At 44.9% G+C, this 25,712-nt stretch overlaps 1 protein-coding gene and 1 pseudogene across 1 annotated transcript in view; both read left to right on the top strand.

The window, feature by feature from the left end:
• The window catches only part of MAGI2 (membrane associated guanylate kinase, WW and PDZ domain containing 2), a 650,039-nt gene extending 629,184 nt beyond the window's left edge, over positions 1 to 20,855 (top strand). Inside the window, exon 24 of the mRNA XM_081799668.1 lies at positions 20,569 to 20,855. Coding sequence (XP_081655794.1) covers positions 20,569 to 20,625 — 57 coding nt within the window. The 3' untranslated portion in view covers positions 20,626 to 20,855. The remainder of the gene's footprint in view (positions 1 to 20,568) is intronic.
• Positions 5,979 to 9,830, top strand: LOC145716589 (large ribosomal subunit protein uL13 pseudogene; annotated as a pseudogene).
• Positions 20,856 to 25,712: the final 4,857 nt, after the last annotated feature.

Genomic DNA, 25,712 nt, shown 5'->3' on the forward strand with positions numbered 1-25,712 from the left:
AAAAGTGAAGCTGGAAAGAACTTCATAAGTTAGAATGTACAGACTGTGGTCAAAATGGAGGTTGTTAAAGTCCTCTTTCAAGATGTTTCCCTAATTATTTCTAGTAGCTTTAATTATATATATTAATTAGAATTCTTAACCTGTAGAAAACTTGGAATTCTTAATCCTTAGAAAGCTTAAGTACTAGGGATGCCTGGCTGGCTCAGTTGGTAGAATGTGTGACTCTTGATCTGGGGGTCATGAGTTTGAGCCCCACATTGGATGTAGAGATCACTTGAAAGAAAGGAAGAAGGAAGGAAGGAAGGAAGGAAAAAAGAAAGAAACTTTAATTTCTAGTGAATACTAATATTACCCAAAATTGGGTTTACCTATTGCTGAGTCTTGAGCCGGAAGACACAACCAAGTCAAAGAATAGGAAAACTTCTGCTTCTGTTACTCATCCATTCTGCTGCATGCCTGTCCTTGAATCCCTTCTCATGACAAAACCTAGAACCTTCGGCAACTACTTTGGGTCTGGCTAGATCGAGGACCCAGGGACTGGGGATGCCCCAGTTCAACCAGCAACATCTTTTTGGTGACCACAAATGGACTAGGTAACAGCGGGTTGAGTGACCCTGTTCATTGGTGAGTCTCCAACTCTCGCCTTCCTTGTGCTGGAGAGTTGCTTAGTCACTGTCCTCCTTTGCTCTGCTTTCACTTTCCCATACACCTGGGAAAAGGCCCAGAGGTGCTAGAAGCAAGAGGGCATGAGATGTGCTGAGAATGAGCATGTGAGCCAGCTCTTCTGAACCCACAGCAGGCTCCCTTGGATCATTCCCAAGGTTTGGACACTTCAGGGCACATGGTGGACACAGCTGGGGACCTATGCATGAGACCTGACATTGAAAGAGGATTTTTGCAGATGGGATCATGTTCAGATGAGGTCATCAGGGTGGATCTTAATCCAACGTGACCAGCAACCTGAGAAAGCAGAGCCTAACCCACATGGAAACTGTCCAGGAAATGAAGGCTCCATCCTGCAATGTAAGAAAACCATCCCAGAGACCCCACAGCGCACAGGCCTATGCCCCTCTTCCATAATACAATCTTCCAATGTGGCACAAGACATACTTACTAACACACCCAAACATCTTTAGTTTCCCTGCAATAAGAAGACAAAAATAGGTAAACTTAGACTTGTTTAGCAATTAATGTTTCAGTATTTTATTTTACTTGGAAATGATTTAGACAATGAATTCTCATCATTTAACTTAACAAAGTTCTATGGGTGGAAGTTACCAAAGAGATTTGGGAAACTAAGTAAACATTTCATAAAGAAATCATTGCAAAAAAAAAGTTCACCTAAAAACTCTTACTTCACTCACATCTACTTAATTCATTTGTTCTTAACAATCATACCTCAATTACTCATGAAAATTTCATGAGATATTAAATCAATTAGCTATCATCTTAAGATTTTCCTTCATTTGTTTTTTGTTTGGTTGGCTTTTTGCTGACAAATTTTGTAACAAAAATAACATGAATTTATTTGAGTTTTAGTGGAATACAAGTACTATGCTTAATGTGGATAACTCCAAAGACATGTCTGTATTAATTAAACCAGCAAACTTAACTGAAAATACCCTAGATCACATAAACTTGAAAAACATTTGGGTTAGTTTCTGTCATATTCCTGAGATTTAGAAATGCTTAATTTATAAGTACTTAATTTTAAGCCAATCAATAAACAGAGCTCTTTTACAAATTAATTTTGGCAATGCCATCCGGGGGTAGAAAAATATCATATCTATATTGTACATATATACATACAAACAGATCTTGTAGCTTTTAATTTTAAAAATTTAGCAATGAATCAGATATAATAGAAACCTCACTAGTTTATAAGTTAAGTTTACCCACTCAGATGGCTAAAGCTTTTTACTATTCATATTAGTGAAGATGCCTGATTTGTAGCTGATTTGTATTTGTCCTTGACAAGTAATCTTATGGAAACTATGGAGGAGTCTGTATTTTTTAAAAGGCCTCTTTTTCTTTTCTTTTGTTTTCTTTTCCTTTTTCCCCTTTAGTTTTAGATGAATATGGGCATCATTTTAGATACCTCCTGGGGTGTTTACATTTCAAAGATATAGTAAGATTTACTTCTTCAAGGAACAAAGAAAGAATGGAAGTTCCTCCAAGAAGGACTTTGGTTTCCTAAGGCCAATAATTCACGAGCCTTTTGAGAAAAATAGGGGAAGTTTTAAGATTGGTAAAAAGGAATAGATGGACCTCGGATTGCTTCTAGAGCTACACTTTTTTTTTTTTAATTTTGCAAAGACTTAGATAAGAACAGTTGCTCTCAATTTTTTTTCCCCAAGGAATTGAGTTGCAGCCTAAATGATATCAAAGGGCTGATCCACTCATCCAGATACATCATCTCCATTTGCTTCTCTTCCTGTGGGCACATGGTTTCCTTTCAGCTTTGGAGAAGAGACCTTACAAAATCCTATCTGGCTTTGAATATCAGCTTCCAACTTCTAATCAACTTTTAGCCACAGAACTTCTACCCTTTCCCCCCCTCAAAAAATTAAAATATCTTGTCAGCTTTTAGCTGGGACAAGCGGTAAATATTTGGGCAATACGGAACAACTTCATGACTCAAGAGATGTCTTCAAAGACGGTGCAAAGGTTACTACCTTCTCAAGATCCAGAGTCACTCCCGAAGAGAGTCAAAAGAACCAAGACCCTGTAGGTCTTGGGCAGATAGAACGCCAAGCCAAGCTCTTAGGACACAGAACAAGCTTAGTAGGATTGTGCATTTTTTGGTTTTTGTACCTACAGGTTCTGGAACAGCAGTTTTTAGACATAAAATAAGCAGGTGTGCTGAAAGGTGGCATGCTTAATTCTTTGGATTTTAGGAAGGAGGAATTTACGTTGAATGTGGAGTTTTAGTTTTTGTTCCAAGTCTAATTTCTGTTCTTTCATCTTATAAAAAGGAGTCCCGAAGGCTGGCCATTATAATTCCTTGTATCCACTTTTTAATTTGGTCTTTTCCACAGGTGCCAATAAGGCGATAGTTTAGGATGAGAGCTCTCCAAAATTTCTCAAATACAGAAGTTTTCAATTCAAAAGATCCATCCTCTGGCCATTGACAAGTGGGACCTATTAATCTCAACAGTGACTCAAACTAATAAGCTTCTTTATGGCTTGACCAAGGACACAAAAACATTGCAAAAGAGAATGCAAAATACGCAGCCCTCACGAGATCCAGCAAGTTCACTGCCAAAGGTTGTCTAAGAAAGCAAAAGCCTTAGTTGCACAGGTGGTAAGGATGGTGTCGTGACAGCAGGGTCCCTGGTTCCCCACAAGAACGTGAGATGCCTCCAGCCACAAACCTGCTAATCTGAGACACCAGGCAGGTGCTACTGAAACAAGCCTTTCCCAGCACTACCGAAGAAACTAAGGTGGAGGCTACCAAAGCTTCTTAAGGACTGGGGCCCTTTACGGCAACTCCCCTGAGAGCTGGCATGGCTGGGCGAAGACAGTGCTGCTTGTGACTTTGTGTCACAGAACCCCAGGCTGTTCCCCCGGCCACCCACGTGCACCAGTAGACGTACCTTCCCGATGGTGGGGAACAGAGGGAATATTCTCACTAGTCACAGAGCCAAGCTCTCAGGACATAGAATGAGATGAAAGGAAAAGCCTCATCCAGTTTTCACATGGGGGACTCAGCCAAGTTTGCTTCAGCAGATGCGGCTCTGGTAACCACGAGCCCGCCAGTCTGTGCGGCCAGCTTGAACAGCAGGCTTGTAGTGCCTTTGCCTGCGTTCTGCCCGAACGATGGTTCTTCCTCCTTAGGACAAACGACACAAAAGACAGAGGCAGAGAAAAATACTGACCATCTTTGGGAGGAAAAGGATCGATAAAAACCAGGAGTGCTCATTACCAACTTTTTCTTTTTTTTAACCAGAGTGGCTATACCCGAGCAATTAGTTCCACAAATATTTTATCCTGCTAAACTAAATTTAAAAAAAAAAAAAAAAGGATTCTCATCATGCATGCTACCAACAGAGACCTTGCAGGCAGAGATCTGGGAAACCCTCCTGGAAAGAATTCTTACCTTCTGTTGGCACTTGTCAGACGTGTCAGGACCTCTCAGCTGTAGCAGCCTCGGAGGGAGCAATATCCCCACAAGGACGTAAATCCTGCCGACGCTGCCAACTCTCAGGGAGGGAAAGTTTTTCCTCTACCCTTCTAGATTCTTCTGGTGGTCTAATCAGACAATAAGGTGATAATCAGATTAACAGGAGAATATGAGACCCAGAGGCAGTCAGGCAGATGAAGTTTATGTGGTACCTGAGCTAAGGAGAAGAGGATAGGGGTTTGGGGCTTCCAAGGAGAGGAAGGCATTTCACAGGAGGATGGGAAGAGCAGATGTTCGCCATGCCAGGCAGACAAGTCTTTCTGATATAAAACAAAGTTATCTTTGGTGATAGCTCTCTTTCTTGTTGCAGGCACCCCCATCTAAACGTTTCTGGACAGTTTAGGGGGGAGGTAACAAAAAAAAACTTCTTGAGTCTTTGTTTCTTAAAAATAATCAGCCTAGGGCACTTGGGTGGCTCAGTCATTAAGCGTCTGTGTACTATAACAAATATATATATAATCCCGCTTTAGTGTACACACACACACCAGAAATAAGACAGAAAATACATAAAACACAGGGGCGCCTCGGTGGCTCAGGCGTTAAGCGTCTGCCTTCGGCTCAGGTCATGATCCCAGGGTCCTGGGATCGAGACCCACATCGGGCTCCCTGCTCAGCCAGAGGCCTGCTTCTCCCTCTCCCACTCCCCCTGCTTGTGTTCCCTCTCTCGCTGTGTCTCTCTGTCAAATAAATAAATAAAATCTTTAAAAATAATAATAATAATCAGCCTAAAATAATCCTCATGCCAAAGAGACACATTTTGGGGTGGCAAATTTTGCTCCCCTACAATTCATATGCATTTATTACAAATATATGAGGTTTCTCCACATTTCTGTAAATTACTAAGGTTGGCTCCCGTTCTACTTTCAAGAAAGGGGAATGAGTGATCTCTGACTGATCTATTGATTTTTCATTCAACTGATATTTATTGAACACGGAGTCGTATGTGCCCAGCACCGCTAGACGCTGAAGGTGCAACCAGGAACAAGACAGATCACAGGCCCTGTCTAGGAGAATTTATATTCTAGGAACAGAGACACACACAAATACGTTGTAGTAAATGCCGTCAAAGAAACCAAGGAGCTGAACCAGGAAAGAACCACTTCGGACGGGGTGGTGAGAGAGGCCTCTGAGGAGGTGATACTGAAGCTGAGGGGTCTACCCCTGTGACGCCACGAGGGGCCCAGCGTTTAGGCTACAAGTGCGCACGCAGCCCAGGAACTAGCTCCGCCTTCTTCAGCAGGTGGGTATCGTTCAGGGGGAGCCTGCTGCACAAATTTGGCCTTTGTGTCGGGGTCTGCTCCGCTGCCGGCGACTCACCAGCAACCCCTCTGCACCCAATGGCCACTATCCTCTCCGCGGGCCGGCCTCGGCCCCCTGCGCGCCTGCAGCCCCCCGTTTAGGCCGCTGCACTAGCGCTCAGCAGGGCTTGCTGGCGCGTGCGGCTTTTGCTGGACGTGGACAGACCTGTTAAAATCCAGCGCCCAGATGAACCGTTATGTGCAGCGATAGTCAAATCGAGTTTCTCGTGTTTGTCCTCAGTTCCGTTTTTTTCCTGGAGAAGTGACTTCAGTAAAAAGCCTTATCTTTTGCTAAAATGAAATTCGACCCGCTTGAAATCAGACATTATGTATGAGCCCTAAGTGCTACAGAAATTGATACCCACTGGCTTGTTTCTAGGAAGGTCTGAGGCTCTATTTGCAGAGCTAAAAATTCACGGGCAGTATTTATCAAAACCCAGCCCAAACTCTCCTTCTTAAGGTGAGGCAGACTCACTGCCTCCCACAGCACCCCCCACCCCCTCGCCCCAGACCACCTTGTGTCTCCAGCTGGCCTCCATTATAGTGTCAAGCCCCACTCTCCGCACCCTGCGCCATACCGCCCCTTGCCTCCCACACTCCGTGGGAACTATAGCTTGAACATGGTTGAGGGCTCCGCCGGTTTCAAATAATATCATCCTTTGTGCTTGATGATCAAAGCAGGGGAGATGCCGGAGGAGGCTTTCACAACCCCATGGGTAGGGAGTAAAGTTCTTTGGCATCATCAGCGGCCTGATGGGGGCAAAAGGGTGTAATAACCAGGGACATGGAATTGGAGCTAAGGTTACAGCAGCCCTGGGGTCCTAAGTTCAGAGAGAGGCGTGTGATCCCATCCGGGCCAGGTGTGGACGGTGCCGACATGTGGGCCACAGCCTCTGCTTGCCTCCATGACTGCTCTTTTTATCCGGATGCCTCCTGGGCTCTGCTCCTTTCTCAGGAGGTGACATTTGGATGACAGAATGCACGCACAGCATTTAGCATTAAGAATAAGTGCCCAGCGAATGTTAGTGGTTTGGGGTTTTGCTTTGTTTCGTTTTACCGTTATCATGATTATTTACAGCTGCTTACTATGTGCCCAAAACTGTGGCAGATGCTCACTTAACTTTTACAAAAGTGTGGGCAATTTTAATTTTCATAACAGATGTCTGAGGTAGATAATGTGTCGTTTGGGCTAGGAGAAGTTGAGTAATTTGCCCAAAGCTACGCAGCCGGTCAGTAGTAAAGCTAAGATGTAAATCTACGCTGCCTCAACTCTAGATTTCAGGACTCTTTCCTGTCTCCCGTGTTCATGAATCCTGCCATTACAAGGTCAGGCTGGAACCTTCCAGTGAGTCTCCAGCACCTGCTGAATGGACTCCGCGGTCTTCTGCATGCCGGACCGATGAGGAAGCTCATCATCGTTTCCTCTCCCGTCATACTTCAGCTCACGGGCTAGGTTTCGACCATGGTGGTCTCTCCGGAGCCCCCTCCAGGATCATGCCCATGGCCCAGAACCTGAACCCGGGAATGAGCATGGGCATGTCTGAGTGCAGGGAAGTCTGGATTGTGTGGCTCACTCTGGAACATAATGAAAAGCTTAGTTTGGGGTATGTGAAAGTGAGAGATGTGGGTTTTTTTCTCTCTTCAAGGTAGGCAAGAGCCGGGCATGATTCAAAGCAGAAGAGAAGCAACCACTTGAAAAAAGGCTCATTATTGAAGAACTAGGGGATGACATTGCTACTGCTAACAAAATTTTAATCCATCTAGTTTTCACTTCAAGACCATTTCCTCAGGGAGCCTCCCTGAGCTCCTAAAGGCGGTTAGCACCTCATTAAATGCTTCTGTAGCGCTCTTTGCTTTCCTTAACTTTCTTTTGATGATACATCACATTTGCAATCATTTGTTCTCTATCACCTCACGTAACAAGCTCTGCAAGGGCAGGAATGTCATCCTGTTCGTGCTGAATTCCCAGCAGTCGACACAGTGCTTGGCACAGAGTAGATGTTCGATAAATATTCATTAACAGCGAGATTAATAGTTTTTCTCTGCCCGAAGAGCGACCATGCTTCCGTTTGCCAATACTAATAAGAGAAAAGGAAATTGCATTTCTTTATAAAAGAATCTAAGACAACATGATACTCTGATGGAAGAAACACACATCGAATAAGTCTTAGTTTGTGTGTAATTTCTTTGTCAATATCAGTGGATGACTCACCTGTAAGATAAGGAGGAGGATCCCCCACCCTGACCATGCTCCTGCTTGAAAGCTTCTCCACTGTCTTTAGGGTGATGTTCTCCCCAACCTGCTCTCCCAGCCTTCTCTTCTTCCACTACTCCAGACACCCCTCAGCATTCCCACAACCCACTGAGCACTTGCTGATCCCACTTTCTGGAATACTCTTCTGTGCTTTCTGTGTCTGTGCTCCCTTTAAAGTTAAACTAAAACCATCTCCACGTCCCAAACACAGAACAGTCTGTTCTCGTGTGTGCCCACCCCACAGCACTCCGTACTTGCATCTGGGAGTCTAGGAATCTGAAATTGTGCGCGAGGAGTTCCTTGAGGCCCTTAATTTTGTCTTGCTCATTTTCACATGACCAGTGCCTAGCACACGTCTGCCCAATGGTCAGCGCATCTTCTAGTGAATAAATACACAAGAAAACCTCAGGTCCCCCTTGGCTCTTCTCTTTCACTCACACCCTATATCCAGTCCATCAGCAGGTCCAGCCTAGTCTGTCTTCAAAACACAGCCTGAGTCTGGCCCCTTCCCACCACCTGCCTCACCTAGGACACCGTTATCTCCTGTCTGGGCCTCAGTAGCCTCCAGACTGGTGTCTTGCTTCCGCCAGCAATGCATTCTGTACACAGTAGCCAAGTTGGCCTTTTAAAATGTTCACCTGCATGAGACCATCCAATGGGCTCCAAAATACTTAGAATAAAATTCAAGAGCCTTACTGAAGCCCTGTTCAATTTCACTCTTGCCTCCTTCTGCCTCCCGATCCAACTTACCATTCCTCCACCACACAGAGCCCTCCCTGTGCTCGTGTTCCGTCTTTGCCCACATGACTTGCTACTTGGCATTCAAGTCCCCGCTCAGGGTCAGCTCATCCACGAGGCCTTCCCTCACCGCCTTACCTAACACAGCACCCCGCATTTCTCTCCACCTCCCTGCCTTACCTTATTTTCTTGTGTGGTACTGATCCACGTCAGACTTATTATTACCTATTTGTATATTAATTTTCTGTCTCTTTCACTACGATACTAAGGCCCATGAATTTCACAGGTGTATTTTCAGTGCACAGACCTGTATAACATAAGTAGTAGGTGTTCGATAAATGTTTGTTGGATGGGGAAAAAAAAAAAAAGGTTTCCCCAGGCATCTGCCAGAAATGGCAGAAAGGCAGGTCTGGTGCTACATGACCCCCAGGAACCCATCACGGCCCATCATTGCCAAGCGGTTACTGCTGGGCTGGAAGGTGGTGGTTGTGCACTGTGAGGGCAATGAACATTTCTGGCAATTTCTACAGAAACAAGTTAAAATACCTGGCCTTCCTCAGCAAGTGGATGAGCACCAACCGGTCCTGTGGCCCCTACCACATATTTGGGTGAACAGTAGGGACATGCTGCCCACCAGACTGAGGCCAGGCCATCCTGACTACCAGGGTAAAGTTGGATAGGACCCCACCACCCTGTGACGACGAGAAAAAGCAGTTGGTGGTTCCTGCTGCCCTCGAGGCTGTGTGTCTCCTCCTCCGTGGAAGTCTGTCCACCTGGGATGCCTGGCTCCCAACACTGGCTGGAAGTACCAAGAGGTGACAGCCATCCTGGAGGGGAAGAGGAAGGTGAAGGCCAAGATCCATTAGAACAGCTCATGAGGTTAGAGAAACAAGCCGAACAGAACATGGAGAAGGAATTTGAGCAAAATACAGAGATCCTCAATACCCAGGGATTCCCAGGGTGGACGCATCAAAGACGGTTTGTTCCCCGTGCTTGGCCTGACCTGCCCGTCCTCCATCACCATCCTGGGATGTGGGGGCCCCGAGGGCTGCCATCCAGGTGCCACGGGTGCTTGGTCCTTAGGCGGCTAGGGAAACAGGAAGGACTTAAGTCACTGCTGCTATCTGAGAAAGGCTTCCTTTAAAAAGCTTCTTTACACATCTCTAAGATTTGTGAAGGCATGATTTGTCTATGACCTACCTTAGAAAATCAAGTGTAGGAACAACGAGTTCCTCCGGTCTCAGCATTTGCAGGAGGGAGCTGGGAAACCGTCATCGGCGGGGAACCCTGCGCTGTGAGTGGGGCACCTGTTTGAAACTTTTCACATGGTCGTGTGCTATACGCTGCAGCTGTTAGGATGTGGGAAGATGCCTGGGGCGGGGGGGGGCGGGGGGGGCGGTGAGCCTGGTGTGGTACAAGTGTATTCACAGTCGCGCACAGGCGGGGAAGACCTACACCCATGAGGTTACAGGCATTGTCCTTGCTGCTTCCCTGTGTTTTGTGATCAGAAATCAGCAAGTTCTTTTTAAAGGAAAAAAAAAGGAGAGCTAGAGCTGCTGGCTCCTGGGTCCCAACACAGAGAGAGAGAGAGAGATGGATGAGAGGACAGTATTTTGAGAAATAAAACTGGATACAGGAAAAAAAATAATGGATGGAATATGATTACAACAACATTGGATGACTCCAGACACAAGAGCTTTGCTTCCGCTAATTCGTTTCCTTTTTAAAGAGCCAGAATTACTCGGGGCGCCTGGGTGGCTCAGTTGGTTAAGCGACTGCCTTCGGCTCAGGTCATGATCCTGGAGTCCCGGGATCGAGTCCCGCATCGGGCTCCCTGCTCAGCGGGGAGTCTGCTTCTCCCTCTGACCCTCCCCCTCTCATGCTCTCTCTCTCTCTCAAATAAATAAATAAAATCTTAAAAAAAAAAAAAAAAAAAAAAGAGCCAGAATTACTCTTCACTATAGGAAACAAACTGAGGGTTGCTGGAGGGGAAGTGGGGGGCGATGGGGTAACAGGGCGATGGGCATTAAGGAGGGCACGTGATGTGACGAGCACTGGGTGTTATACGCAACTGATGAATTATTGAACTCTACATCTGAAACTAATGATGTACTGTGCGTTGGCTAGTTGAAATTAAATTTAAAAAAACGAAAGAAAGAAAGAAAGAAAGAGCCAGAATTGTTAAAAAGGGACTGTGTTCCCCGGGGACATTCTGATGGGGGATGTGGGGGCACATCACTTGCGGGGCCTCAGTCCAGAGGCAGGTTAATCTGATGCCTGAGTCTTGCCCATGAATGGCTTACAGAAACAGATGAAGGGAGTGTGAAGAGGATCTTGTCTGGGTACGACAGAGGCATGGGTTTAGTTGGAGATCAAGAGTATCCTCCGAGTGGCTTGTTTCCATTTCTTCTGTCTTTGCAAGAGGTGGTTATTATCAGTTTCCATCGTTTCTCCCGTGAAATAAGTGCCTTACGATTGATTATTTTGATCCCTATTTCCACTCTCTGCCACCTCAGACAGGGCTGTACTTGTGTGATGAAGAACACGATTCTAGAAAAGCTTTAAGATTAAAGATGCTTTCTAAAGATTAGTGTAAAACCTTTCGATTCAGATTCTGCTAACTCTGTGAACTCGGAATTCATTATCAGTTTCACTGGGCTAAGACTTATCTTAGTGCAGTGGTAAGGGAGGCGGGGAGGTTACTAAGCAAACGAGTGGTGGAAACATGATTTCCAAAAGGTGTAACCACTGTAAAAAGACTTTCTCGCACCAGGCTTAGAAACAGTTTATCAGCACTATTAATTATTTCACATTTTAAAAAATTGAGGTGTAATTTACATACAGGAAAATTCACCCTTTCCAGTGTCCAATTCTACTTGTTCTGAAAAACCCATACAGTTATATAATCACTACCATATTCAAGATACAGAATAGTTCCATAATCTCCCCCAGAACTCTCATTCTCCATGTCGTCAAGCCTCTTCCCACCCCCAAGCCCTGGAACCCACTAATCGGTTTTCTGCCCCTTCAGTAGTATCTATTCGAGAATGTCACATAAAGGGGATAATACAGAATGTACCATTTTCGACCTGACTTCTTTCACTCGGCCTGAGGCGGCTGAGATTCGCTCGTGCTGTTGGGTGGATAAGTAACTTGTTGCATTCCGTGGCTGAGCACCATCCATCCTGCCCCAGTGTGTTTACCCGTTCACCAGTTGATGGACATTTGGGTTGTTTCCAGTTTCTGGTGAATCAGAATAAAGCTGCTGTAGAAATCCACATACAGGTTTTTGTGTGAACTTCAGTCTTTCTTTCCCTTGTGTAGATAACCTCAGAGTGGGATGGTGGTGGTCTAGAGTCACTAAATGTTTCACTTTTTAAGAAACTGCCAAACTGTTTTCCCAAGTGGCTGTTCTACTTCCCATGTCCAACAAAAACATATGAGAGTTCCCAGTGGCTCCACGTCCTTGCCTGTTATTTTCGGGTTGTTGTTTTGGTTTGGTTTGGTTTTTACTTTAGCCATATTAGTAGTCATGTAGTGCTATCTCGTTGTAGTTTTATTTTTATTTTTTTAAAGATTTCATTTATTTATTTGTCAGAGAGAGAGAAAGAGACAGTGCATGAGCAGGGACAGCGGCAGGCAGAGGGAGAGGGAGAAACAGGCTTCCCGCTGAGCAGGGAGCCCGATGCGGGACTCGATCCCAGGACTCTGGGACCATGACCTGAGCCGAAGGCAGACGCTTAACCGACTGAGTCCCCCAGGTGTCCTTCATTATAGTTTTAATTTGCATTTTGCTATTAGTCATGTTGAGCGTCTTTTTATGTGCTCATTTGCCATTCAGATATCATCTTTGGTACCCTCTTTTGCCCATTTTTAAAACTGGGTTTAACTATTTAATGGCTGACACGTAGATAAACATACAGCTTATTTCATTTGATCCCAACTCTGGGAGGGAAGCAGGGCAGATACCCTTGCCCAACTCTCAGTTTTCCATTTCCCTCAGCAGTTGGGGCTGGAATGGTTAAATGACCTGCCCAAGTCCACGCTGAGTGCAGTACTAGAGCTTGACGCCAGGCCCTCCCTTGTCACGTTCCTCCGCCAGCTGCCGACTACTCTTCCTGAAGACACGCGGGGCCGCTGTCTACTCAGCAGGCCTGCGCTCTGTCAGCGGCTACACCGGCCCAGGCGAAGTGATGGCAAGGTCCGGCCTCTGCTTGCCAGCTCTGCTGCAGACATTTCCATCCCCTTCCTCCAGCAAAACTTCCCCGTACTTTGTCTCCCTTCCCTGGAGTCCAACTCCCGGCTACTACTACATAGAAAAAAAAATCTGTCAAACAAATCTTCCCTGACTTTCTCCTCTTCCCACCCCTGAATGGGGATTTTTGCATTTTAACAGGCGCTTTTAGAGACACCTCTTCTTCATGTAGTGGTTTTCAAACTGTTGTATTAGAGCTTCAGGGTTCCTGAGAAATGGCCTAAAGACCAGGGCAGGTGTGATGGTTACCTGAGGGCAGGTGGGTGGGCAAATGGATGGACTCAAGGGGATTAAGTAGGGCAGAAGAGACCAGTGCAGGTGGGAGGGGGTGAATGGTAAGAGGCTTTGGATCCACCCCACCTAACCAAAGTCGTTCCGTTTTTATTTGTTTCACAAATCGGGCTTTCATTTAAGATTTTATCTGAAAAGTAGAATGTGTTGCTTTCCAAAACATGCTTAAAATAAATGAACCAGCGTATTTCTCGTATATCCTGTAATGCAGATATTTTACTCATTGAGACTGATCTCTGAGCATCCCCACATTCCCAGGTCAACCTGGATCATCAAGATTTTACCTCGTTGAAAAATAGAGCTGAGTTACATAATCTGCACTCCCTGACACACTTCTGATGGGTTATACTAAGATAATAACCCCTTTTGGCCCTTGAGGCATACAGAGGCCCTTGAGGCTTGGCCCGATTCTTCAGACCTTGATCATTTCCATCTGTTTACTCCAGTGCACTGACTAAATGTATTTTAAATATATATATGTATATTTATTATGTATAAAAATATAAAAGTAATATATTTTTCTACATGGGTCCTGATGTGGAAGAAGTTAAAAAGTACCAAAATAGAGTAGCGGCTTGGGCCTGGGCTCTGGAGTTATGTAGTCAGTTGTCCTGATTCTCACTTATCAGCTGGGTGGCCCTGGCACATTGCCTAATGTATCTAAACCTCAGTTTCCCTATCTATGAAGTGGGGATAATAGCATTGGATTGCCCAGAGCTGTTGTGAGGATTAAAGGATCATGTGTAGGACCCACCTGGCACAGTTCCTGTGATGGATGAAGCCCTCGGTAAATGGTAGCCCCATCATCAATAGGACCATTAGCCCTGAGATTTGCCCCTTCACCCCTGGAGGTCAAGTTTGCCACAGGTTTACTGCTCTACCTTTGATTATGCTCTCAGAACGAGTATAAACATGAAGCAAAGATAAGCAAATACGGTCACAATTTTTAAAGGTATTGATGTTTAGAACACCTCGTTCACATCTCTCTGGTAACAAAGGTGACACAAATACATGTTTGAATGCCATTAACAATGCCTCCAGACAGGAAACAGTGCTTCAGAAAGAGCAAAAAGCAAAGGAAAATCATTAATTTGTTCAGAAGTTTTTTAAAGGTACATCTTTCTTTGTATTTTGTTACAAAAAGCAATCACCTTAGTGATGGTTGAACAGATCCAAATGAACCATTATGGCTTGGACCCATCCTTAAAAGATTTTTCTTTTGAACACCAAATGACTTCACATTACTGTCCTTTGATCTACTCTAGTCATTTTTTATATTTTCCTGTAATATTCTAAATTAGAAGAAAATATAGTTCAGTATAATCACATCAGTATTCTCCAGCCCAGCCAACTGTAGGTTGCAACAGGAAAGGTTTTTATAAGAAGGAGGAACACTTACCAAATCCATGGATCTCTTTGCAGAGTAAGTTCATTCATTTGAGCAGTGAAAGTGGGCCTTGAACTGACTCAGTGTTTCCAATACCTACTAGGAGTATTTTCAGTTCAGTCCAGGTCAAAGTGTGACACTGTGAGGGAAATTTTTAAAAAATATAGTCTTATCCCTGCCCTTAAGAAATCTAATTTCCTTATCCTCTGATTCCAGCTCATGTTCCCAGCATGTTCACAAATTAACACCCTCACCATGGTGACGGCCCTTTCTGTGTCCAAGGTTCAGACACAAATGGCCATCAGAGTCTCCATTTAGAATAATGATGGATCTGCCTCTGACAGAATCACTTTTGATGGAGGTTTCTAGGATACTACCCCAGAAGAAGAGATGAGTCCCATTTCACAATCAAAATAGAGGATAGCGGGGCGCCTGGGGGCCTCAGTCGTTAAGCGTCTGCCTTCAGCTCAGGTCATGGTCCCAGGGTCCTGGGATCAAGCCCCGCATCGGGCTCCCTGCTCTGCTGGGAGTCTGCTTCTCCCTCTCACTCTGCCCGCCCCCCCCCCCCCAGCTTGTGCTCTTTCTCACTCTCTCTCAAATAAATAAATAAAATCTTAAAAAAAAAAAAAATAGAGAATAGCAAAGGAGTCTCTAGTGACAGTGTTTCAGCTGAGTTTGTAGAACATCACCCAACTGAGAAAGTCATTCAACTGCTCCACCCCGGACAAGCTACATAAGCCTGGAACAAGTTACTTAACCTCTCTGTGCCTCAGTTTCCTCATCTGTAAAATGTACAATTTACATGTGGGTAAATACATTAGAAGAGTAACTGGTATCTAGTAAGAGCCTCACTCAATGTTAGCTGTTACCATTATTAGTCATACAATAGTGGTAATACTATTGTTACCTTCCTGAGCACCCTTATCCAAAAGGCAGCCATTAGGCTCTGCGTCCCAGCCCTGTATTGGGAGGAGGAGGGCAGTGCAGGGCCTTGGGGGACCAATCAGCCCAGAGCTGGAAGCCCTCGGGCTATGAGGTGAGATGGGGGGCAGGAGACAGGCCCTCCTTCCCCTGCAGCAATCCCTGGCTCTCTTCTGACCGGTCTCCCTCACCCTTCAGCCCAAGATAAAGTGAACTCTTCCTTGATTCCGGTTACATTTTCCTCTGCACAATTTTTTGCTGGAGATAAGAGCCACCTAGGAAAACCAATAATGCAGATACTTATTTACTGCAATAAGTAGTCTATTCCTAGTGGGTCACCTCTCTGGTTACTGTCACTTGATTATATTCCATAAAGAAACAAGCTGTTGAAACACAGTAGATGAGGTTTTTTGGTTTGTTTTTTAATCTCAGGCATAGCAAGATTACATAGCGGAAGACTACATTTTATGTTTCATATTGCTAAGTTCCTACAAAATAATTCAAGAGGTCATACATCTTTTAACTCAAAGAGAATAGTATATTTGTGTGTGTGTGTGTGTGTGATTTCTGTACATATATACTATTCATATATATTATGTATTAACCAGCCTATTTTCCAGGATAGAATCCTAGGATCTAGGATAGATCCAAACTGGCGAGAATCAACAAGAAGGGGAAGAAACCTGATCCTAACTTAGGACAGGGACCTGCTTCTCCCCCCACCAGAGTGTGAGATATTTAGGGTCTATCTTGCCTGTAGTTCATCTGAACATTCACTGGCACATTGACTAATGAGTCCCCAGAGATGAAGCTCCTTTAAGCAAAGTCATTACATCATCATGGCTGAGAAGATTAACAAGGGAAAGAACATCTGTTAAAAGTCAGGGGAACTTAACTGCCTGTTTTCCATCCAGAGCTTCTCTCTCTCTCTCTCTCTCTCTCTACACCCCAGGGGCTGCTGACAAAAGCCAAGACCTCTTCCCAGTGCCCTTTCTGTTGCTGGCATCCTCCCTCTGCACTCCTGCCCCAAATGTATTTCCCCTCCCACTTCAAATACTCACTAGCATTTCACCACCATCCTCCCTCTGGAAACTGACAGAAGTCATAGATACAAACCTGCTTTTGCTGATTATTCTCTAAATGAAGAGCTGCTCTGACGTGTTTGCTCAAGTAGGCATTTGGTTTCAAGTCCTCCATTTCTATTTGTGGAACAGATTGATGCGTTCCTCAGATATTCACTGAGCACTTATTACTGTGTCGAACACCATGCTAGGCAGTAAATCCCACTGTGATGAACAAGACCACCGTGGCCACTGCCCTCCTGAAGTTTGCGATCTAGCTGTTGAAACTGATATCAACTGAATAAGCAGGCAGATATATAATGACCAATGATAAGTACTATGAGGAAATAAAAACAAGATGCTCTGGAGGACAGCAGAAGATCTACCTTGGATTGGGGTGATATTTAAGAGTTCTAAAGAATAAAAAAAGAACCCACCATATGAATAGTTGGGGAGAGAACCTTCTGGGCAGAAGAGTCAGCAATGACATCCCAGAATAGAGAAGGAGCTTGGTGCATTTAGGAACTGAACGGAGACCAGTGTGGGTGGAGAACAGAGAATAAATAGAGATGAAGCTGAGGAGGCTGGCAGGGGCCAGATCATGCAGGTTTTTGTGGATTTTAATCTCATAGCAGTTAAGAATCCCCTGAAAGTTTTAAGCGAAGGAATGGCATGATCTAATTTGTGTCGCAAAGAGATTGTTGTGGGTGCTGTATGGAGAATCATTAGAGGTAGGCAAGACCAGGGGTAAAGAGAAGAGTGGGTTACTGGAGCAGCCCATGGGAGAAACAGTAGCTTGGCAGGCCCATCCCTTGGGTATGGTAACTAGGTTAGCTGTCCTGAGCTCTGAGCTCAGGTTCACAATCTCCTACATTTAACTTCTCAAGTCTGAACAACACTGAAATTCATTTTTTGAATTCTCTAACAGTATCGCCAGGGGTTTATGAAAGATGTCCACAGTATGGCCTTCTTTTGACTGTGATTATCTTGGGCAGCCCACACTGGTTGCATCCTTCTAGGGACTGCCCTGGACCTCGGGTGGTGAAAGGGAAGGCAAACCTCAATTGACAGAGTCCACATATACTTGAAGCTAAGACGAATAAGCCTTGCAGGTGGATGGTATTTGTGAGGTGAGGGAGAGAAAGGAATCAAGAATGACTCCAAGTGACAGTTGTGCCACTCACCAAGATGGGGGAATAAGGAAAGAGTGCAGAAAAATGAAAACTATTAAACCACTTATATAAATGCCCATCCTTTAAATCATGTTACTTTTAAGATTCAGTTCATTTTAACTTCTGACTAATACTCTCAGTCAGTCGTGGCTTGGGACATTTTAGCTTTCAGTTTCTCCCACTACGAATTTAATGATCTATAAACAAATACTTGAGAAATCTTTTTACAATAAGAGCGATTCTTTTGTGTCTTTGTATTTTGAATGATTTCACCTTCTAGTTTACTGTCAAGAGTAAGATGTTCAGAAATAGATGCTAACCATTCTGTTCAGTGACGATGGGGTCTAGCTCCTGTTGGACCGCAGGGCCACTGAGCATGACCATTTCCCACGCTTTGATCCTATTTGCAAGGCAACATGTTAGGAAAACTTTCTCAGTATGTAAAAGAGAGTAAAGAAACCCAATGTTTTATTCTTGGCTGACCCATTTTGTAATGTTAGTCAAACTACTTAACCTCTCTCTGCTTCAGTTCCTCCTTCAGGAAATGGTGTGAATACTATCAACCTCCCTGAATCTCACAGTAATGCCAGGCTAGCTAATTGACTCGGCCATACGTGATGGAATTGGCAGAGGCGGGGAGGGGGACGGTGTTGGGAAAAGATATTAAAATGTGAAACAGCATTACCACGGTCCAAGTTAGATACTACCATTGCACAGCTCCCCTCTAGTGAGGCCTTTTGAAGATCACTGTTAACTCTTTCAGGCAATATCTTCCTGCATGATGGAGTTGCCACGATCTATCATTTTGCTGTAACAGTTTGATTTTCAAATTCTAGCCCAGCCAGAAGCAGAACATACTCCCAACTTTCAACGAAAACATTTGCATTTGATTTTCGAATATTCCTTCTTTTTTTTTTTAGATTTTATTTATTTATTTGACAGAGAGAGAGACAGCGAGAGAAGGAACACAAGCAGGGGGAGTGGGAGAGGGAGAAGCAGGCTTCCCGGCAGAGCAGGGAGCCCGATGTGGGGCTCGATCCCAGGACCCTGGGATCAAGACCTGAGCTGAAGGCAGAGGCTTAACGACTGAGCCACTCAGGTGCCCCTTGAATATTCCTTGAAGTAGTAGAGCAAAAGCACACCTGAGAATTACAGCATTTGGGAATGGCTGATTTACTGCACTTACTCAAAACCTCACCTACCAGTATGCTAGTTAATGTGGCCCAGTCGTAAGTAGGCAGCTCCTGGGACACAGAAAAGAAATGTGGCTCCACTGTGTGTAAAAAATGCTCATAATCCTCCCATTGCAGAGTGCTTTTCCCTTTGAAAGTGCATGTCTCACCTCTACGAGGTAAACATTTCATCCTCACCTTATAAAAGGAGAAAATGAGGCTCAGAGAGATCAACTAGTTGATCCAAAATCACATGTTGGTAAATGCCAGAGGCAGGATTAGATTCCGGGTCTTCTGATGCTTTTCCAGGACTTTTTTCTCACTATGTGAACATGATAATAGATACATCTATGAAAAGAAGGAAGAGAAGAACAATGTGCCCTACATACTCCATTCAAATTTCACAGCAAAGGAGAAACTTTTATAACTGATGTGATATTGTATGGGTGGCCCAGAATTATTGGACCTATCAACCCCACTGCCTTCTTCCTCTCCTTATCTCTTTATAAATCAGCATCAAAAGTACCAGATAAGAATCCTCAAATTTTAACCAGACTGAGTCTGAATAAGGGCCTCTAATTGTCGGCGACATATAATGTTACAGCGGCAGGAATGGATTCACAGGCACTGAGGCTGATGTGTGGGGCTGAATCTCTGAGCTGGTGAGGAGCCTCTCCTGCCACCCAACATTCAGATACCAGTGTGGTTTCTTTGTTCCCACTCATGACCGCATGCCAATTCTGTGAAGAGAACTTACACTCTAGAAAGATATTCCAAAATTTGAGGATTTCCAAAGGTCGTGGGACATATTTCTTAGAAATATCAAGGGATGACTGTATTGGATTTTCCTGCTTTAATTTTGATTTAGTGGCTAGAAACTCAAGAGTAATGTTGGTGCTCATAGTAGTAACTAACTCATCTCAGATTCCTAACACCTATGTCCTCCTACTTGGCTTCTGACTAGTTTAAAAAAAAAAAAATCATTTCTCATTTTTATCGTTCTCTTTTGTGTTTTGTTGTAAACGGTCTCAAGTCATTTCTCAAAGTAGGGAGATTTGAAACCCCAAATAAATGTTGAAACTAGGCTTCCTAGAAAGAATCATTTATCTTAGTGTGGCCCTGCTCTAACGTCAGAACTACTAAAAAGAATTAAGGACAATGACTTCTAAAAGACAACAGTAAATGTTTTTTTGATGACTTAATCCAAATTCTGAGTCTCTGGGGGTAGCTAATTATGCTTTGAGTGACACCTAATGGTTGAAAGTCACTGTTCCAACTTCTTCCAGAAGACTCAGACCAGTGTTTCTCAAAGCTTGGTTCTTGGACCATCTTCAGAATCATCCGGGTGCCTGTTAAAAATGCAGGGGAATTCCTGGGCCCCACGCTACTGAAATCTCTGGAAGTGGGCACCGGGGAATCTGTATTTTCCACAGCCACCCCAGGTGATTCAGGCATGTAGTCGAGTTTGAGAACCACTGATTCAAGTGCTTCCAAGCCAGACATGCACACAGGACTGTCAGACCTGAGGACACCCCAGGGAGTTAGAAGGCGCCAAGGCGAGGGGATGGATTAGGCCGGGCCTTAGCAATGCCCACCCCGATTCATCAATGAGGGAAGGAGGTGGGGTAAATAAGTCTGGCGGCGGGAGGTGAACACAGAACGCCCCGGGGTGCGGCCGGCTGCCCTGTTGGCAGCGAGGGTGGGAGTGGCGGTGGCTTGGGCCCTTGAAAGCAGTCGCCCCTGGCCGCCTGCTCTCGTCCCCACGTAGCGAGAGGTCGCGGGAGCGTGGAAGGGCTGCGCGGCGCGGCTCCTAACGCCTGTCTTCCTGTCCCGCAGACGAACCCAGCTCCTGGAGTTCTCCCGCTGCCGCCTCCCCAGGTCTGCCGGAAGTAGGCGTCTCCCTCGAAGACGTCCTCTCTCCATTCTCTCCATCACATCCAGCCCCACCCTCCGACCCTTCCCACCAGATAGGCCCAGACCCAACTTGGGATATCAAAAGGGAACACGACGTTAGGAAACCAAAGGAGCTTTCAGCCGGCGGCCAGAAGAAGCAGCGCCTCGGGGAGCAGAGGGAGCGCTCGGCGAGCCCGCAGAGGGCCGCCCGGCCGAGGCTCGAGGAGGCACCCGGCGGCCAGGGGCGGCCCGAGGCCGGCAGGCCCTCCTCGGAGGCCAGGGCGCCCGGGCCCGCGGCGGCGGACGCGGCGGACGCGGCGCGGCCCGGCGGGAAGGAGGGGCCCCGCGCCGCGGCGGGCCCCGAGCTCGGCCGGCGCGAAGGCCCCGGGCCTGCGCCTGCGTTCGCGGGCCCGGGCCGTGGCGGTGGCGCCGAGCGGCCCGGCGCGCGGGAGGCCGAGGGCAGGGCGGGCGCGCGCGCGGGGCCCCGGCAGGGCGCGCGGCCCCCGGGGGCCGCCCCGCCGCGCAAGGCCGCCGTGGCGCCCGGGCCTTGGAAAGTGCCCGGCTCCGACAAGCTGCCGGGCGTCCTGAAGCCCGGCGCCTCGGCTGCGGGCAGATGAGGCGCGCGGCAGCAGCCCGCCGCCCCGCCTGGACGCCTGCCGGCCGTTCGTCCGAGGTTCCGTCTCACGGCGTTTTAATTTATTTTCACTGTCACACGCATAGATCCACGAGCCACCGAGGCCTGGGAGCATCGACGTGAAGTCCCACGTGTCCAGCGAGCATGGGCGGTACAGCGTCCACGCGCAGACCCAAACTGATGCTAAAGCCCCCGGTTCCATTGTGGGGGCTTTGGCAGCTATGGAAGAACCAAAATAACGTGAAGAACATCAGAGAGAGACAGTGCAGTGTAGCTTTAGTTAAAAAAAAAAAAAAAGAAGAAGAAGAAGAAGAAAGAAAGAAAAAAAAAATTTACCCCCACTGCATGAAGGATTTGGATGCCATCCAAACTCTAATATCAAGAAACTGGACAAGTTAAGAGCAATCACGAACTGGAATATCGCCTTAAAAATCAAACTGCACGGAGCAAGCGGAAACTGAGACAAGATTATATCTTTTAATTGATCTAAAGAGTTGTAAATAAATTGTTCTCGACATATCTAGACAGGGGTTAAAAGGTTTCTTTGAAACATTCGGAACTGTTCGCCCATAACATGTTTCCATGGCTCGCCCGTGGCATCCATCACCGGTATTAGCAGCAACGTTCCCTGCATACTGCAGGACGAGTTAGAAATCTAGTGAATTCATTGGTGTGATGCCATTTTTACTGCCATTTCTGTGATCAAATCATATTTCTGTACATTTTCAGTGGTAGAAAAAAAAAGGTTTAAAAAAATTGTATCTTAGGGAGCAGATTGCCGTAAGTCAGAATTTTGCAGTTTAGCTCATAGATCTTAATTGGTTTTCATCTAAAATGTGCATTTTATAATTGAAGGACCACAATTTGTTCAGTCAAGATTGGCAACGCTGCAGTTCCTTTATGAAAAGGCTTTTCTATTGTCTCAGGCTAGCAAAGATAGTAGCTTCTTTGACAGCAGTGTTCTATTTCACTTATTGTCTTTTTTAAAATCCTCTTTCCGTTACTTCATTTTCACTTTGACAGAGCAGAGGCAAAGTGTTTCTCCTATATTTCTCAGATTATAATGAATCCCTAATATTAAAAAATCATATAATGGCCAATTTATTTTCATAAAAGAATGTGAACCTTTTAGCGTTCTTTTCTGCTTTATCTTTCCTTATCCCTTCTCCTTTTATTTTCATTTGGTTTGCTTGTCTTTGTATTCTTTGCCATTTTTTAAATTTCTTTAGCAACCTCTAGATGTTTCTGTTTATCTTCCGTGGATCTGTGGTTGATCCCCTACTAAAATTCTAAGGCTTGCCTTTCTTCCCTGCCCTTTTAATATTCCTTTGTAAAATGTTACCTTCAGTTAATTATCCATTGGTACTTATTTGTAGCTACACATATCAAAAGGCACACTGTTTCTGAGGGCAGTTTCTCTTTAATTTGTCCTGAATGAATGAGGTTTCATCCTTCCCAGATGCTGGCCCTTACAGGAGTTCAAATGCAAATAAACCTCACCTCCCTGAACTTGTAGTCAAATAAGTAAAACGGGAGATCAGGTCCATCACCCAAGGTCACACATAATAGCCTCCCTCCGTTGACTCTTTGCTTCTCTGTAAATTGCAGTAACCTGAGCGCTAGCCATTTAATTTCCATCAGGCATAGGAGTAGTTTAGTTGTTTGACAAGAGGAGAAAATGGTTGAAAGCCTCAAGTGAAGAATCTTGCAGCTTGTAAAAGCAATTTCCAAAAATGGAATCCATTCATCATAAACAAAAGCACAAACAAACACATGTAGCAGTTTACAATACTTTTGGTTTAATCTCAATTAGTCTTTCTCCCCTGGACTAGAAATCCAGTATAGTTTGCCATTAATTTATTGAATCTGGTTTTGGACAATGCTTCTGTAGTGTAGCTGCACGTCCCAGTACTGTATCCTCTGACCTTTATTTTCCATGTGTTACAAAAGGATAAAAAAGTTGAGGTTACGCTTGCATAAACTCTAATTTGCACAGTTCACAGCTACTACTTGTGCAGTAATTGCTTTATGCGGCTGTAATCCATAACCTGTGAAGACAGCACATCATCTAAATTCCATTCCACATAATATTTCTGTGTAGTGTTAGCTGTGAATTTACCCTGTACAGCTGTATCTCTATAAATATAATTCCATGTATTAATAGTCACAGAAAGACTGTAAGTGAGCAACTATTTTTATGAAACGCACCACTATGGATAAATTAACTTTTACAGAAATCTTGTTTACTGTATGATATTCTAAAACACTGTCAAATAAAATATATATCCAAAATCCTTTTCTTTTTCCAACTATATAGGCTGTGTGTTAATTTGAAGAAAGTAATTACTGGGAGTTAATTTTTTTAAACGGCGGTTTTCGTAGTTTTTTTTTTTTTTTTAGAATGGAAATTCAGTGCCCCCAAACAGGACTTTTTTTTCAAACTCGAATCTAAATGCAGTGGAATTATACGGGGGAAAAAAAAAAACACAAAAAAATCTGTTGAATTCCACACACACCCCCACGCTACCCCACCCCCCGCCAAGTAAATGGAGAGTTTTCTCAAAGACACTCTGGTTGCCTGTCAGCTAACTACATCCCCATGAACTGGCAGTATGTTTCTGTTGCTTGCTACCCTGATTGATACTGTGCCTTTTTTTCAAAAAAGGATTTCAGGTATCAATCAACAATAAATCCCATCACATTTTTTTCCTTTTAATTCTGAAATTTTTTCATGTAAAATCCCAAGGAGTTTATGCAGAAGCCAACATTTAGTGAACAGTAGTGTAGAGATCCAGAATGAAAGGCTGAATATGCCCTCTGCAGTGTATTACAGTCCATACATGGGGGAGAAGAGAGGTCTGTGGAGTACTTGGAGGATGACAAGCCCGCTATCACAGAGATAATAATCCCAAGAAACAGTTTTCAATCCTAGTCTTGTTGGGACCGCCCACTGATATCAGTAGGGGGCCTAACATTGCCAAACTGACCATTTTTACTCCACTATTAATTTTTTTAAAAATTAAGCATGTGTCACTTTTAGAAAAGGGAAGAAGCTGACATGAAGTGTGAAATCAAGCACAAAAGTTCAGGTATTTGTAATAAATCCATGTCATTCTTTATGAACTAATCGAAGAAGGCCCAGTGCACGCTGAAAAAGCACAAGACTTATAAAACAATGTGGTTAACAAAATGGGGTATAAATATTAATGATGCACGGCTAATTACTATTTTGAAAGAAAAAATATAAACATCATTAGGACATCAGAAAGATGAGAAATCAGAGTCCAAAGGGCTTAGGATAGGGACAGAGCAGGAGCACGATGAGGCCAGTGAGGCACCTGGTCTGGAAAAGGGCCTTACCATGAATCAAATGGCTCCAAGATCAGGCAGGAAATATGAAAAAATGAAGACAGCCAGGTAGGGACTGGGCCAACGGACAAGCATGTCCCTCCTCTAAAGCTGTCATTTTGTCAGGTCCAAGTCCACTGTGGAATAGCCTTTCAGTTTCTCAAGAGAAGAAAAAAAATCAGCCTTTTATTTGAAATTTTGTAGGTTTTATAGTTTGACAAGCTTAATTCACGTTTTTTAAGAAACACTGAACAAGAAGACAAAACACTAGCAACACGTACCATCTGCAGACCAGGTCTGGCCCACAGCCCACCCATTTGCAGCCTCTGGCTTGGAACAACAGCCAGACCTTCAGCAGAGGACCCCTCGCTCGCTTTTTATCAGGGTCTGATTCACCTTCCAAGCAGTGGATCGTACAGACCCCAGAGATGGAAAAGCGTGTGGCTCTTAAGTCCAAACATGCCTGGAATAACTTCAAATGTGTATTCTGAGTGTGAGGCCCTCTGCCAGAAACCTGATCACTGTTCTTGCACTAGAGGTGGTTTGTTGTGAGGCTGAACAAACTGAAGCCATTTGAAATTTTATTATTCGTTCTTGATGAGTTTGCCCCAGACTAAGCATGGGGCTCTCCAAAGGTGAGTCTGCCCTGTCCTATCCATAGGACTCTTTCCCAGGCCAACCTCGCGGCAGAATCAAATGACCTAATTGCCGCAGAATTTGGACTGAACAAAGATTCTTTTTCGGACAGCCTTAATGCCAGACAGGATATCTGTAAAATCACATGAGTGCTTTCCAAGGCTAATAATAGTAAGGGTACTAAGTCTCATGATGAGTTCTGCATTGTGTCTAGTTCATTTAGGGTACCAATTAAATGTGGTAAAGGGTATGGTTATGATTGCTGATGGCAATGCTGTGGTGGTAGGCATTTGGGTATAAACAAGGGAGCACCGTCCCAGAATTAAACCGAACCCTTGCTGGGCACTGGGTGGCATACCACCCAGACAGCTCAGTTATCAGGGACTCCATAAAATCGTAAGCGTGTCCGACCACTCAGGGGAGGGTACTGGCAACCACCCTGAGAGTCAGCTGGGTTTCTAAGAGTTCC

The sequence above is a fragment of the Leptonychotes weddellii genome, chromosome 12, assembly GCF_054177405.1.
Source record: "Leptonychotes weddellii isolate Sample4059 chromosome 12, ASM5417740v2, whole genome shotgun sequence".
Taxonomy (NCBI): domain Eukaryota; kingdom Metazoa; phylum Chordata; class Mammalia; order Carnivora; family Phocidae; genus Leptonychotes; species Leptonychotes weddellii.